General features: G+C 53.0%; 1 protein-coding gene across 1 annotated transcript in view; it reads left to right on the top strand.

Annotated features, from left to right (window-relative positions):
* NXN (nucleoredoxin) overlaps nucleotides 1-11,615 on the top strand; it is a gene marked incomplete at its 3' end in the record, with an annotated part of 176,157 nt that extends 164,542 nt beyond the window's left edge. The window contains exons 6-8 of the mRNA XM_080713190.1: nucleotides 5,357-5,536; nucleotides 7,625-7,749; nucleotides 11,433-11,615. Of these exons, the coding sequence (XP_080569316.1) occupies nucleotides 5,357-5,536; nucleotides 7,625-7,749; nucleotides 11,433-11,615 (488 nt within the window). The remainder of the gene's footprint in view (nucleotides 1-5,356; nucleotides 5,537-7,624; nucleotides 7,750-11,432) is intronic.
* Between the last annotated feature and the right edge of the window lie 3,981 nt (nucleotides 11,616-15,596).

Genomic DNA, 15,596 nt, shown 5'->3' with positions numbered 1-15,596 from the left:
AAAAATATAAAATAGATCTGGGAGTGTAGCCCAGAGGTAGAAGGCCCCTGGGTTCCAACCCCAGTACAGATAGATAGATAGATAGATAGATAGATAAGAAGAAGAGGAGGAGGAGGAGAAGGAAGAAGAGGAGGGAGAAGGAAAAAGGAGGAGGAGGAGGAGGGAGAAGGAAAAAGGAGGAGGAGGAGGAGGGAGGAGGAAGGAGGAGGAGGAGGAGGAGGAGGAGGAGGAGGAGGAGGAGGAGGAGAAAGCAGCAGCAGCAGCAGCAGCAGCAGCCAGGCATAGTAGTGCCTGCTTATAATCCCAGTACTTAGGAGGCTGAGAGAGGAGGATCGCTGGTTCAAGGCCAGCCTCAGCAACTGAGTGAGGCGCTCTGCAACTCAGGCTCTGTTTTAAATAAAAAATAATATAGGGCTGGGGGTATAGCTCAGAGGTAGAATGTCCTGGGTTCAATCCCAGTACCACAAAAAAAGAAAAAAATGAAGAGTAAAGAAGAAGGGAAAACCCTAATATATCACATCTCATCTCGCTCACATCCCTGCCTTAGGAACACAACTGCCTCCGCTTCTCCAAGTCTTCAGTCTCTGTCTACATGCGTAGCTACTGCTACACGGCTGTAATGTACACAGGGCAGTTTTCCCTCAGCAGTGTGTTGCAGGACTTCGCCCAGCTGCTGCAGCGTCTGTTATGACCGCTATCCTGATTGCAGTGCTTCGTCCCCCTGGTGCCCTAATCTGCGCTTCCTGCCCAGCAATCCTTGGGGAATCATTCCCAGCCTCAGATCATGCTGCCATCGGAACAGAGAAAGCTGGCTTACACCCGGCCTGCTGGCCCCTTCCCTTGCTTCCCGGGGTCCTGGATGACCTCACTGTCTTGGCTGCAATCACACCCACCTCCCAAACTCTCCTTCGTTAGTGAGATCCTGTTTCAAAATAAAAAATAAGGGCTAGGGTGTAGCATAGAGGTAGGGAGAAAAATAAAAAGAACAGAGAAAGACGGTGTTAATATCTTAGGGAGAAGCTGGGCATGGCAGCATACATCTGACATAACCCCAGAATTTAGGAGGCTGAGTCAGGAGGATCACAGCTTCAAAGCCAGCCTTAGCAACTTAGTGAGACTCTGTTTCAAAATTTAAAAAAAAAAAAAAAAATTGGGCTAGGGGTAGAGCTCAGAAGTAGAATGCCCCTGGGTTCCATCCCCAGTACCACAAAAAAAAAAAAAAAAAAAAAAACAAATAATAAAACAAAAAACAAAAGGTCTGAAGGGGTAGTATAGAGGTAAATGACTCAGGACTCAATCCTAGCACCACAAACACTCTCAGTGAGAGTCCTAGGAAAGGCGATGCTTGTCAAGCGCGGCACCCTTTCATTTGTACTATCCCATGCTTCACTGGGCTCAGAACATATACCCTATGTACCTAGACAGGGCTCAGCTCCCAAGCCCCGGCTCAGGCAGTGCCTAAGAACCTCTTCCTCAAAGCACGAGGAAGCCTGTGGTCCTAGCAACTCAGGAGACTAAGGCAGGAGGGTTGGGTTCAACTCTGAGCTATTATGCTCCCCAGCTCCCCCCCTGCCCTTATTTTAAACATTCTCACTAGGATGTTGGGGTTTTCACTAAGTTGCTGAGGCTGACCTTGAGCCTGAGGTCCTCCTGTCTCATCCTCCCGACTACTAGGATTACAGGCCCACACCACCACCCTTGGCTTCTCTTCTGTTCTTTAGCTAATGTCCTTCAGTCCCATCCAGGGTGTCTGTTGCTCTTTCTAAAATAAGGCAACAGTCCTCTGAACCTCTGCCTTCGAATAAGCCAAATAATCAACTTAAGGATGGCTTTTTAAAAATAAGGGAGTGGGCATGGTGGTGCACACTTGTAATCCCAGCATTTGGGAGGCTGAGACAAGAGGATCGCAATTTGCAGACAGCCTCAGCTGCTACTTAGTGAGGCCCTTTGCAACTCAGTGAGACCCTGTTTCAAAATAAAGAAAAAATAGGGCTGGGGGTATAACTCAGAGGTAGAATGCTTCTGGGTTCCATCCTCAATACTGAAAAAATAAATAAATAAATAGGTCTTGGGATATAGCTCAGAGGCAGAATGCCTCTGGGTTCAACTTCCAATGCCTACCTGCGTACTTACACACATACATACCAGATTTACGATGATAGCTAATACTTAGGAAGCACTTACTGTATATACCAGGTACTTTGCCCAACACATTTGACATTTATATCTTGTTTATTCCTCCTGCAACCAAATAAAATAGAAAACTGTCATTAACCCATTTGGCAGCTGCGAAAATGAGGCTCAGAGAAAGTGAGGACTTGCCTGGGGCTTCCTTGGAATCCCAGCTGTACTTTTGCCTCACCACCCAGCCAGCCAGGCCGGGAACAAGGCGCGCCGAGCTGCTAGGAGGCCCCTTTTCACTCCCTGAAAGGAAGGTGTGGTGGTGCGGGAGATGTTCTGCGTAGCGGTATCAGTTAGGAACGCCTGCTGTGGTTTTACCCTATTTTCTCTGCAGAAGTCTTGACTTTGGGGAACCTGCTTCAGGTCCTACGTGCTGGGGACAAGATGAGGAGAGGTGATGGCAGCCTCTGCTCCTTCCCCACTGCCCCCGGGAGGAAGAGAAGATGAAGGGAGGTGCAGGGATCCGCTTCTACCTGGACCTTCCCTGGCCTGAGTTAAGATCCCCAACCAGGTGCTTGAAGCACCCTCTGCAAAGGCACTGGCCTCGCCGGCAGGGCAGCAGCTTTCACACCTGGCAGGCTAGCGTCCCCCTCGCAGCCTGACCGCTGGCTGGGTGACCTCAGGCACAGTCTGACCATCCACTCTGCGGCCACCCAATAGGATGGTTCAGTGAGGCAGCATCTGGGTCGCCATGGAAGCAGGCCTCTTTCTAGCCCTCTGGGTTAGCCGCTGAGGAAAGCACACTCGGCTCTAGGCCAGATCCCCAGGTAAACTGAAGGGGAAAGAAGGGCCAGGCACAGTGGGTCTGGGCTTTTCCCAAACCGGCCATCACAGGGGCTCCTCTGGGCCAAGTCGGGCTTGGGCACTTCACTGAGTTGGTTTCTGTTTCTGCAGTACAGCCTGCCTTGTCCCTGTGTATCTCATTGGCTGCGGCTCTTAGACATGCATTTTGGTGCTCAGAGCAGGGAAAACAAGGCTCTTTGCATTTCCAAGGGCTGGGGACACCTGGGGCCAGAGGAGCCGTTTCTTGGTGGCATTAGCCAGAGACTCCGGCACTGAGCGGGGATCAGTGGCCTTGCTCTGCTGTGCTGGTCCCCACGGTCACGGGCTCAAGAGAGGCCACAGCTGTGGCCCTTGCCGCAGTCCCTTGGAGGCTGAGCCACTGACCCGGGAATGGGCTGCTCATTGTCAGGCTTTCCTTCCCCTTCCCCACCCTCTGCGCCTGCTTGTCCTCAGACCAGCCCGCATCCAAAGTCCAGGCTGCACACAGGTCTGATGCTGTGTCTAATCATAGCAGCGGGCAGGCTCTGACTGAAACCAACGTTCAGAACTGCCCAATTTTAGAAACACATCAGCCCCCATTGTTTTTTGTGTTTTTGAAATTGGCAAGTAGCGGTACAGAGCACTCTGGCTGGCCCCGGGCTCCCTTCAGGCTGTGACCCAAGCCCAGCCCTGAGCCCCAGGGGATGGAGCCACACCTGACATGGGCCCAGGCTGCCAAGGAGGTTGGAAAGGCCTGGCGCCCCGTGGGCCCACACACATCTCAGGAGGCCTGTTCATTGTCAAGCACATCTTAAGGCCCCCTGAGGAGTACCTGCTGCTGTCTGTGTGATGTGGCGGGAGTGGCAGTCCTTGGGAGCCCTTTTCCCTCTCAACCTATTCTGTTCCTTGACACATCCAGCCACTCCTAATAGGTGTGAACATAATGGATTCACTTATTCCTTTTGAAGACGGGCCCACCATGCATGCCTGCTGGGCCAGCGGCTGCGGCAGCTTACAGAGCGCCAAGGTTGTATTTCTGGTACCTTGGCACCCACCCCCCCACAGAGAAGTAAAATGTCAGTGGAACAAATTACCGACCAAATACTTTGGAATCTATAAATATTAAATCGTCCTGGCTTTCATATAAGATTGAAGCTCTGGTCTGCCCTGGGAGGAGAGGCTTCTGGACAGCGCGGGGGCAGGGGCGGGGGGGGGGTCTGCCAGTGGAGAAACACGGGTCTCAAAGGGCAGGGCCAAGACGGAGTCTGTGGCTGGGGCTGTAGAGAAGCAGTGGGGAGTGAGGTGCAAAGAGCAGGGAGGTGGCAAGCCCAGAGGCGACCGTGAAAAGATGGAGTTCTAGGCAACCATGAAAAGATGGAGTTCTCTCTGTTCCTTTGAGGCTCTCTGGCTGGGGGCATGCACCTGCAGGCACTCCCCCCCCCCCAGCCTGGGACTTCAGTGTCCTGCTCCCTCTGGGGACTGTCCCTTCCAGAACATTAGACCCTCCTGGGACAGCGTGCCAAGGCTGAGAGGATGGGGGCCTAAGAAGGCCTGGTCTAGCAGCCAGCTGGCCCCTTCCTCCCTCATTGCTGCAGGGCCCAGGCTCCCACCCGCACGGTCACGCCTATGGTAGCAGAGGCCTGTGTGAGGACTGCTGGAACCCATTGCCTGGCACTGCATGGGAGCCTCTCTGTGTCTCAAACCACCGTGGTCAGCTAGAAACTCCCTACACGTGGCGAGGTCCCCTGTGTCTTTGGGATCTCTTTAGGGTGCTGCCAGCAATTGGCTGCTCAGATGTGTCAAGACCCCGAGCTCTGTGTTTGTTTGTTTGTTGTTTTTTGTGTGGGGTTTTTTTTTTTGTGTGTGTGTGTGTGGTACTGGGGTTCCTGGAAGCCCTTCTACCTCCGGGCTACACTCCCAGACCTATTTTTTTATAATTTTGAAACAGGGTCTCATAAGCCAGCACGGCTGGCTTCAAACCTGCGCGATCCTCCTGTCTCCGCCTCCCAAGCGCGGGGATTACAAGCGTGCGCCACCACGCCCGGCTCTGTGTTCGTTTGTGTTTTTGTGATGCCAGGGATTGAACACAGAACCTCCTACATTCTGGGGGAGCACTCTACCCATGAGCTACACCCCTGGCCCATGGGCTCAGTTCTTTTACTCATAGCTGATGGAGAACCTGGAAAAGGTAGGGAATACGGCAACTTCACCACTTTGAGGGCGTGGAGGCCCAGATGGGCAAAGTGACTGCCCAGGGTTCCACAGAGTGGTTCCACACAGACCCAGGGCAGTTCTGTAACTATCTGGTGGAAGAGACGAGATCCAGCCAGGGTTTCCCACTCCAGGCCTGGGTTGCTCGCTGTGAGTCTGCCCTGTGTCTCCAGCCAGCGTGCGCACCCTGTCTCTCTTGCAGGCATCCCTACGCTCATTGTGCTGGACCCGCAGGGCGAGGTGATCACTCGGCAGGGGCGGGTGGAGGTGCTCAACGACGAGGATTGCAGGGAGTTCCCGTGGCACCCCAAGCCCGTGCTGGAGCTCTCCGACTCCAATGCTGTGCAGCTCAACGAGGGCCCCTGCCTCGTCCTCTTTGTAGGTATGGAGCAGGGCCTGGCGGGATGGATCTCACGCAGGCGGTGCCTGCCCCAGGCCTCTCTCTGCCCTTAACAGTGAGTGCTAAGCCCAGGCCTTTGTCTCCCCCTCACAGTCTTGCTTTTGACCCCAATGATTTATTGATGGCTCTCCCCGGGGGAGGTGGTTTGGGAGCTGCTGTGTTTGTGCTTTCCTTCCTAGATACTCCTGACTGCCAGCTGGGCAGAATAGGTCAGGCCGGGAGGATGCCCCTGGCCCCTTCCCCCATGAACAGAACCATTGTTGGAAAGGGGCAGGCGGCACACAGCAGCTGCAGGGGCTGGGCCCCTCACGGCCAGGCTCGCCCCAGCAACTTCTCTGCTCTGCGCTCTGAGGAGCTGCTGCAGGGGTTGCTAGAGCAGAGGCAGCTCCAGCCTGCCCAGGCCTCAGACCACACCCCTGGCTCATCCATCCTCAGCAGCCATCTGCACCTCTCAGTTGGGTCCCGTGCTCAGCCTGAGCAGGACAGAGGCGCACCCACACTGGGGGCCCGGCAGCCCAGTGGGATGACCCAGGTCTGCTTGTGCAAACTGAGCAACCCCTGGCCAAGAGCAACTGGGACTCGTTGCTCCCCTCCAGCTGAACTGCACAGGGATGTGGCTGGGGAGTGTAAGCAGCATCCTATCCCATTCTCTGAGGTCTGGTTTAGGGACCCAGCAGGGAAGCTAGTAAGCAGACCCAAGGGAAGAGGACTGGACCCAGGGGAATTCTACCTCTGAGCTACATCCCCAGCCAAAGCCCTATTTTATTTGATTTTTTTTTTTTTTTGAGATAGGATCTTGCTAAGTTACTGAGAGCCTCGATAAGTTCCTGAGGCTGGCTTTGAACCTGCGATTCTCCTGTCTTACCCACCCAAGTACTAGGATCATAGGCATGTGCCACCATGCCGGGCTCTGAGGGAATTCTTAGGCACACTGACTTGCAGCCTGGGTTGAGGCTTGGGGAAGACGGCCCTCTGGGGACAGGAAGCCTGGGAGAGTCTTGACCTCTGGTTCTCCTGCCTGTGGCAGACTCTCATGCCCACATCCTGGGACCAGTTAGGAAACAATTCTGATCCCAGGGACAATTAGGAAACCCACGGCCATCTGGGAAAGTGTGGAAACAAAGTCAGAGAGGCCAAGCAAGTTGGGTAGCATCACAAAGTGAATTAGGAGGCGATCCAGAATGTGTCCTGCCATGCTCTCTCTACACCACAGGCTGTGTGTGTGTGTGTGTGTGTGTGTGTGTGTGTGTGTTTACTGGGGATTGAACCCAGAGACATTCTACCTCAAAACTATATCCTCAGCCCTTTTTTATTTTTTGTTTTGAAACAGGGTCTCACTAGGTGGCCGAGGCTAGCCTCAAACCTGAGACCCTCCTGTCTCATCCTCCCAAGTCCTGGGATTACAGGGGTGTGACACCACACTCAGCTCCTACAGCCTCCTTGCTGGGGCAGCATTCCTGGGTGACGCACCTCCCTGGGGCCGCTGACACCCCCACTTCTGTAGCTTGGGGATGATGCCCTTGCTCCGTGCTGCAGCTTTAGCAGTGTGAGTTCTGGGACCCTGTGCACAGCTGTCTCTGTCTGGAGAGCCTGGTCCGTGTTCGTCCATAAATTGTCTTCCCCCTCCAAGGGCGTCAACAGCAAAAGCTGTGGTGCCCAGAGCACCAAAGCTGCTCCTGAACCACCATCCTCGCCCCTCATCGCCAGTCTGCCATTTTTACTAGGAAGCCGGAGGTCCCAGGTCATGGCTTCTCATTCTTTGGCTGAGGTCCCACCTGGGGAAGCCCCGCCTCCACAGTGCCCTAAGAAGGGCTGTCTGCTGGGGCACCTGGGCTAGCAGGGAGGCGAGCTGTCCTGGTGTCCAGTGCAGAAGAGTACTGATGAGTGTGCTTTGCCACGTGTGTGTGTAGACACACTGATGTACCCTGGGAAGTTGGGCCTTTGCCTACGAGGGAGTGCTTTTCCATTCAGGGCATTTCTGCATCTCAGGCCCAGAAGCCAGGCCCACTCAGGAGGGTTCCACTAATGGAAAAGCCAAAGTTTCTTGTTTTTTCTTTTCCTCCATCACAGATTCTGAGGATGATGGAGAATCAGAGGCAGCCAAACAGCTGATTCAGCCGATAGCTGAGAAAATCATTGCCAAGTACAAAGCCAAAGAGGAGGAGGCCCCACTTCTGTTCTTTGTGGCTGGGGAGGTGAGTGCTGAGGGAGGCCTTGCCCTGGCCCTCCCCCAACCCTGCTGCCTCTGCTGGAGACTAAGGACAGGAGCCATGCTGGCCTTGACCAGGTTGGAAGGGACCTCTGAGACTGAGCTGACCTTGCCAACGGTGGAGTGTGGGAGAAAAGATGTGTCATTGGTCATGGGAGGCCACTTCCTCTCCCGCTGCCTCCCCTTCCTTTTCACTCAGCAGCTGACAACAGGAAGCCCTCTCAGGGCTGTCCCGGTCCTGGGTCAGAGCCAGGCTTGGATGTATCGCAGAGTGTCTGTGGAGAGTCCCCTGCACCAGCCTTCAAAGTGACTTGGGGCCTCTGCCCAGCCAGCTCTGGGAGAACGTGGAGGCTGGAAATCGCTGCCACCGCCAGCCTCTCTCACCCAAGACCTGGCCTGTGAGGGCCTCTGAGCTGGACCAAGCAGGGCGTTTCCCAGGGTGAGAACTATAACCTGGAGCAGAGCTCCCTGCGCAGGTGCCGGCCGCCTGAGCGGGGGAACCTCCATCCAGCAGACACAACATCCTGCAAGATGGCCGCGTGCACTCCTCCCTCCCCGCCAGCAGCCCCTTTCGCGCATGCTCAGGCCTCCGTGACCCGCCCTAGCGCCCGTGGCCAGCAGCCACCAGCGCAGTGCGAGGCCGCGCCCTCGGTGCACCTGTCTGTACCTCCAGTTGGTTGAGCCGGTGCTCCTGTCAAGCTGTGTTTGGGTCCCAGGAGAGGCGGCGGCCAGACACCCAGCCACCCGTTCACCACCTCCTCAGCCGCGGCCCCTCCGGCCGCCCTGCCCGGCCCAGGGGTGGAGGGGAACAAAGAGGGTTCGCAGGCCCCGGCTCGCCAGCCGCTGCACACAAAGCGCCCAGACGAGGCTGCTCTGCATCTATTAAACTCTAACCCCTGCAGAATGGCTGCAAAGAAAAGATGGGTGCAGAAGAGAAAGGGCCGAGCGCCGGGGGCCTTAGAGAGCGGCTCAAAAGGAGCCTCGCAGGTTCTGTGTGCGGGCGCCCGGCCAAGCGCTTCACCTCCGCCTGGGAACGCAGTCGGCACTCTTTCTCAGGGAAGCGAGGCCCCAGGCCAGGAACTGCGGCCGCGCTGGGGTCGGGAGCCTTTGTTAAAAGCCTGCCGGGCTGGCGCTCAGAAGTGCCTTACCAGGGTCCCACACGAAGCAGGTAGAAGGGAAGGGGCCGGCGGGTCACTGTGACCAGGGGACAGTGCTGCCCTGTTGTGCTGACGGATGGGCCCGCTCACGCCTCGAGGGAGGAGGAAGGCTCCTGCTCACCCTCTCCTTCCCCGCCTGCCCCCATTCTTGCTGTGCACTTCGCAGGGCTCCTGCCCTTGGCAGCTCTCCTGGTCCGGGTCTCTGCCCTTGTGTGCAGAAGCAAGACGACATGAAAGGAGTAGGGGCGGAGGGATGCGACCTCTGACCCTGACTGAGCCCCGCTGCGGGCTAAGGGGACCCCTTTTCTCTGTCTTGATCCTGTCCCCTGTGCTGGTGGAACTTATTCCTTCTGACGGCGTGGTGGACATTAGGATTCGCCGGTGCTGTGCGCAGTCAGCAGGGGCGGGGAGGGGCGCGGCTCGTCAAGCCTCCTGGAGAATGAGATGTACGGCATCTGTCCAGGGCTCGCCTCTGTTTACCATGAAGGTTTTCTGTCAACCCTCCTGGAGGGCCTGAATCTTATGAAGAATGTCAGATATAGAGTCACTCAGCATTTCTGGGAAGTACATGCTGTTTAATGGGGGAAGACTTACCCGTTTCTTTTTGGTACTGGGGATTGAACCCAGAGGCTTTTTACCGGAGCTAAATCCCTAGCTTTTTTAGGTTTTATTTTGGAACAGGGACTCACAAATTTGCTGTGGCTGCCTCAAACTTGGAATCTCCCTGTCCGAGCCTCCTTAGTACTAGGATTCCAGGCATCTGTCACTCTGTCCAACTAAAATTCGCCTTTTTTTTTTTTTTTTTTCGGGTCTGGGGATGGAACCCAGGGACATTTGACCTCTGAGCTACACTCCCTGCCCTGTTTTTATTCTTTATTTTAAAACCGGGTCTTACTAAGTTGCGGGTGGCCTCACTAAGTAACTGAGGCTGTCCCCGAACCGCAATCCTCTGGTCTCAGCCTCCTGAATGCTGGGATTACAAGCATGCGTAGCCACACCCGGCATTTTATTCTTTATTTTGAATCAGGGTCTCACTGAGTTGCAGAGGACCTAACTAAGTAGCTGAGACTGTCCTCGAACTGTGATCCTCCTGTCTCAGCCTCCCAAATGCTGGGATTACAAGTGTGTGCCACCATGCCTGGCTTCAAACCCTTGTAGGCTGACCCTTGTAGGCATTTTCATTGAATTCAGAATATTGTGCAGTAGAGTAAAACAGCCCCAGGAAATGGGGTATGGAAAGTTTATTTTTTTTGTTATTTATGAAATGACAATAGATAGCATGAAAGGTAACCTTAAGTGGTTTCTCCCTGACAAAACCTTTTCTTGTCTTTGGCTTTATGTTTGCCTTTATATTTGAATAAGGCAGTATTTGATATAAGGCAAATTCACCTGGACAACAGCTGGGAACACATGAGAAAGTGCCAGCTTCCTTCTCAGACAGATCCAGCAGACCTGTGTAAACCTGAGGCCTAAGCAGCCCAGTCGTCTTCAGAGCTGGCTGGCTGTGCAGCCTTGGCCTTCCTTGAAACCAGTGAGGAGGCAGCGGGTTGCTTCTGTTTAAAAAGGTTTCAAGCCGGGCGTGGTGGCACACGCTTATAATCCCAGCATTCGGGAGGCTGAGACTGGAGGATCACGGTTCGAGGACAGCCTCAGCTACTTAGTGAGGCCCTCTGCAACTCAGTGAGACCTGGTTTCAAAACAAAGAATAAAAAATAGGGCAGGGGGTGTAGCTCAGAGGTCAAATGCCCCCCTGGGTTTCATCCCCAAACCTGCAAAAAAAAAAAAAAAAAGGTTTCAGAGTTGAAGTCTAGATTGGCCTCAGATAATCACAGTGGGGCTGTGAATAACTGAGAGCTGATTGCAACAATAAGCAATCAAAAGACATCACATCTCACTTTCTCTCTCGCTCTGTACTAGGGATTGAACCTAGGGCACTCTGTCTCTGAGCTATACCCCCGCCCTATTTTATTATTTGGAAAAAAGAATCTCACTAAGCTGCTGAGGCTGGCCTTGGTCCTTCAATCTTCCTGTATCAGTCTCCTAAGTACTGACGTTACAGGCATGTACCACCATGCCTGGGATATCACATTTTTTTAAAAGTAGAAGACATGTTAAAGTCTCTTTCATGCTAATAAGGAAAAATGGCTTGCAGAGATGCAGAGGGGATATTACTAACCAACTTCCTCCTCCTCATGACAGGGCAGCCGCTCCCCATGCTAAGAGCCCATACATGGGGACCCTGCCCTTCAGGATGATGGAGCTGTCCCATGTCCCTGCCATCTAGGGAAAGCGGGCCCAGGGGACTCTCTTTAAAACTTACACGTACAGGTTTGGATTTATGGCAGGCCCATCCCCTGGGTCTCTCATAGTGTCCCATGCCAGAGAAAACTGGCCCCAAACTATTGCTTAGCCCTGTCTGGGGGCTGCTGGCACTGAAGCGGGTTACACAGTGTTAAAAAAAAAAAAAAAAAAGAAAACTTACCAGTTTTCTCTCCCCTCTGGTAACTTCCAGGATGACATGACTGACTCCCTCCGAGACTACACCAACCTGCCCGAGGCTGCGCCATTGCTCACCATCCTGGACATGTCGGCCCGGGCCAAGTACGTGATGGATGTGGAGGAGATCACCCCCGCCATCGTGGAAGCCTTTGTGAATGACTTCCTAGCAGAAAAGCTCAAACCAGAGCCCATCTAGTGGGCTCCGGCCACTTGAGACGTTATTTAAGACGTGGTCTTCTCCTCTCCCCCTTCCTCCCCTCCGCCCTTGGACTCTTCCAGCGTGTCCTGAATCACACAACCTGTGTCCAGCCTCTCTGTGGTGCCTTGTTTCTGTGATGATTCCTCAGCCAGCGCCCGAGGGTGCGCACCCTCACAGCAGCAGGAGGCCCACCGGGCTGGGCAGCTCTGCTTGGGATGCATGGGGTGGCACGGCCCGGCCAGAGCCCGGACTGCAGTGCCCTTTCCGACTCTGGGTGGAGGATTTGTCAGGGTGCTCTTCTGCAGAGTAAGCGTGCAGGGACAGCGGACGGGGCTCTGGCTCTGCCCAATACAAGGGACTGCTCTGTGGCACGGACACACAGGGAGCACAGAGAAAGGGTCGTGGCCTCAGCAGGCAGCAGCTGGGAGCTGTTGGTAAGAGCACCCTTTTCTGGGTGGGTTAGTCTTTCTTGATCTGAGGGGGAATCAGCAGCTTGTGAGTGGGTTCTTGGGCAGGGGATCCCCAGATCTAGAAGGAAGCATGTGGGGTTTTTGGTGAGAAAATGAGTAGCCAAGATAATGATTCCTTTACTTTTATTGGGCTCCTACCATGTGATTAGAGTACTCATTCCTTCCTTTTCTTTCTTCTTTACCCTTGCCCTTCCCCCAGTTTCTACCTGCTCATACAGACAGCTCCCACTGTCTTGGAATTTTGTTAATGAATCCATGTCCTCACACATCTTTCCAAGAAGCTCAGCCCTGAGTTTCACATAGAGGAGTGCTGCCTACCCAGTACAGACCCAGCTCCAAGCCTGAAGCGCTGGACCTCTGCTGAGGCACCTGCACGCCCTCCCATTACCCCTCTTCCCTTTTTAGAGCAGAACGAAAAAGCAAGACTTTATCAGAAGCCTATCTTGTCCCCAAAAACCTGCAGCAGGCCAGGCGTGGTGGCACACGCTTGTAATCCCAGCGCTTGGGAGGCTGAGACAGGAGGATCGCACAGGTTCGAAGCAGCCTCAGCTACTGAGTGAGGCTCTCAGCAACTTAGTGAGACACTGTTTCCAAATAAAGTATAAAAAATAGGTCTGGGAGTGTAGCCCTGAGGTAGAAAGGCCCCTGGGTTCCACTCCCAGTACTACTAAAAAAAAAAAAAAAACCTGCAGCAAGAGCTGTGCCTCGGGCACAGGTGAGGCCGGGGTGGTATCCTCTGCGGTGGCCTTGGGTCCCCAAGGTAGGCCCAGGTAGCGTGGCCTCTCGATTGCATTGAAATGACCACAAAAAGGGGAAGAAACAACTATGTTCTTAGGATTGCGGTGGAGGGCTTTGGCCAGGGATTCAAGGGGGCTTCAGATCTTAGGTTCTCATCCTTGGCCCCACTCAGCCATCTGCCAACCCCAACAATTTATTTGGAAAACTCAAGCCCTCTTCGCCCCTCCAATAAGCTGTCGACACTGTTGTTCCTTGCTGAATTGGGTTGTTGGTTTCTAGTTCAGAGGTACAAAATTAGTTGGTAATTAGACTATTTGATGTTGTCAGCCTGAAATGCAGTTATCTAAAAAAAAAATAAAGGGGGTGTATGTGGGCGTGGTTACCACCAGCCTTCCCTTTCCTTCATGACACATCTCTTTTTTATTTTTTTGGTGTGTGTGTATGTGTGTATGTGTGTGTGTGTGTGTTGTGTGTGTGGTACTGGGGATGGAACCCAGGGACATTCTACCTAAGAGCAACACCCCCAGCCCTATTTTTTATTCTTTATTTTGAAACAGGGTCTCACTGAGTTGCAGAGGGCCTCATTACTAAGTAGCTGAGGCTGGCTTCGAACCTGCACAATCCTCCTGTCTCAGCCTCCCTAATGTCTGGGTTTACAAGCATCATCACACCCGGCCCCTATTTTATATTTTATTTGGAAACAGGTTCTCACTACGTTGCTGAGAGCCTCACTAAGTAGCTGAGGCTGGCTTTGAGCCTGTGCGATCCTCCTGTCTCCGCCTCCCACCGCGCTCCGCCATGACACATTTCTTTCACTCAAGTACTTTATTAGGGGGTGGGCAGTGGGGGGCAAGACTGGAGAACCTCCAGCAGCCACGTTGCAGAATTTTCAAGAATTCCTAGAGCACTTGCCTGGCATGCACAGGGCCCTGGGTGGGGCCCTGTCAGATCTTCTGTGTGTGCAGAAGCCAGGAGGCTCGCTCAGCCCTAGGTGCCAAAGGCAGCTTGCTCCTGGTTTGGTTTGGCCACAGACGGAGGGTGAATTCCCAGGTGACCAGCGCTGTTGCAGTTAAGTTACTGCAACAGAAACTGGTCACCTGGGATTCTTTGGTGGCCTAGACTGGGCTAACTCTTCTGAGCTACTGGCCACTAATGTCAACTGGATGCTTATTACCAGAATTAATTGCCCTTTTAGAACAGATGGATAAGGAGTTTTGGGGAGGCTAAAACAGGAGGATCACAGGTTCAAGTCTGGCCTCAGCAATTTCATGAGACCTTTAGCAGATTAGTGAAACCTTGTTTCTTTCTTTTTTCTACCTACCCCCTTGGTACTGGGCATTGAACCCAGGGGCATTCTATCTCCAAGCTACACCCCAAACCTTTTTTTTTTTTTTTTTTTTGTGGTGGTACTGGGGTTTCTGGAAGCCCTTCTACCACCAGGCTACACTCCCAGACCTATTTTATATTTTTTATTTGGAAACAGGGTCTCTTAAGCCAGCGATGCTGGCTCTGAACCAGCGCGATCCTCCTGTCTCCACCTCCCAAGCGCAGGGATTACAAGCGTGCGCCACCACACCCGGCTAGTCTTTATATTTTTTGAAACAGGGTCTCACAAAGTTGCGGAGCACCTCATTAAGTAGCTCTGACCGCCAACCTGCAATCCTCCTAACTCAGCCTCCCAAGTACTGGGATTATAACCGTGTGCCACCACACCCATGCAGGTGGAACCTTGCTTCAAAATAAGAAAAAATAAAAAGGCTGAGGATGTGACTTAGAGGTAGAATGCCCTGGGTTCAATCCTCAGTACAAAAAAAAATTTTTTTTTTTCTGTGTAAATGAAATGTAATGTCTTGCACTATCTCAGATTTGGGTTGGGTTCAATCCCCCAACCCCTTTCTCCAGTCCTAGAGATCCTAAAGGTTCTGATGCAGACAAGCATGATAATTCCCACCAAGCAACTTCAAAGTACCTTATAATTCTTGTTGCTAATTAGAAGCAGGTTGAGGCCCCAGCTGCGACACACTCGGGGCTTCCACCAGCAGCAGAAGCGTGGAAGATGAGGCAGGAGGTGGCTGAAGAAATGCACCGTGGCATCTCCAGACTTGTGTTCACCATAATGACCTCGAGATCCTATTCTCGAATCAGAGATGAGACTTTCTTTTTTTTTTTTTAACCTCTCTCCATTAAAGATCAATTTAAGCCAGGCATTACAAGAGGATAGCAGTTTCAAGACCAGCCTTGGCAATTTTTTCTTTCTTTTTCTTTTCTTTTTTTCTTTTTTTTTTTTTTTTTTTTTTTGTGTGTGTGTGTGGTACTGGGGTTCCTGGAAGCCCTTCTACCTCCGGGCTACACTCCCAGACCCCTATTTTTTATATTTTTATTTGGAAATGGTCTCTTAAGCCAGTGAGGCTGACTTTGAACCTGTGCGATCCTGTCTCTGCCTCCCAAGCGCGGGGATTACAAGCGTGTGCCACCACACCCGGCCAGCCTTGGCAATTTATTGAGGGTCTCAGCAACTTAGCAAGACCCTGTTTCCAAATAAAATAGGGCTGGGGGCATAACCTGCAGGTAGCCCCTGCGTTCCATCCCCAGTACCACCCAAAAAAATCAGTTTAAGGAAAAGGGCATTCACTGGGATGGAGATATAGTGGGCAGATGGAAACCACTCTTTTCCAGAGTTCAGGTGGTGGTCTGTTGCACCTCCCCGCCCCCTTGATGCGTCGTTGAAATCATTGGCTGGTATTCATCCCAGCATAAGGAGCCAGAACTG

Source organism: Muscardinus avellanarius, assembly GCF_963383645.1.
Source record: "Muscardinus avellanarius genome assembly, chromosome: 16".
NCBI classification, from domain to species: domain Eukaryota; kingdom Metazoa; phylum Chordata; class Mammalia; order Rodentia; family Gliridae; genus Muscardinus; species Muscardinus avellanarius.
The sequence above is the reverse complement of the archived record's forward strand: the minus strand, read 5'-3'. Positions and strand labels throughout refer to the sequence as shown.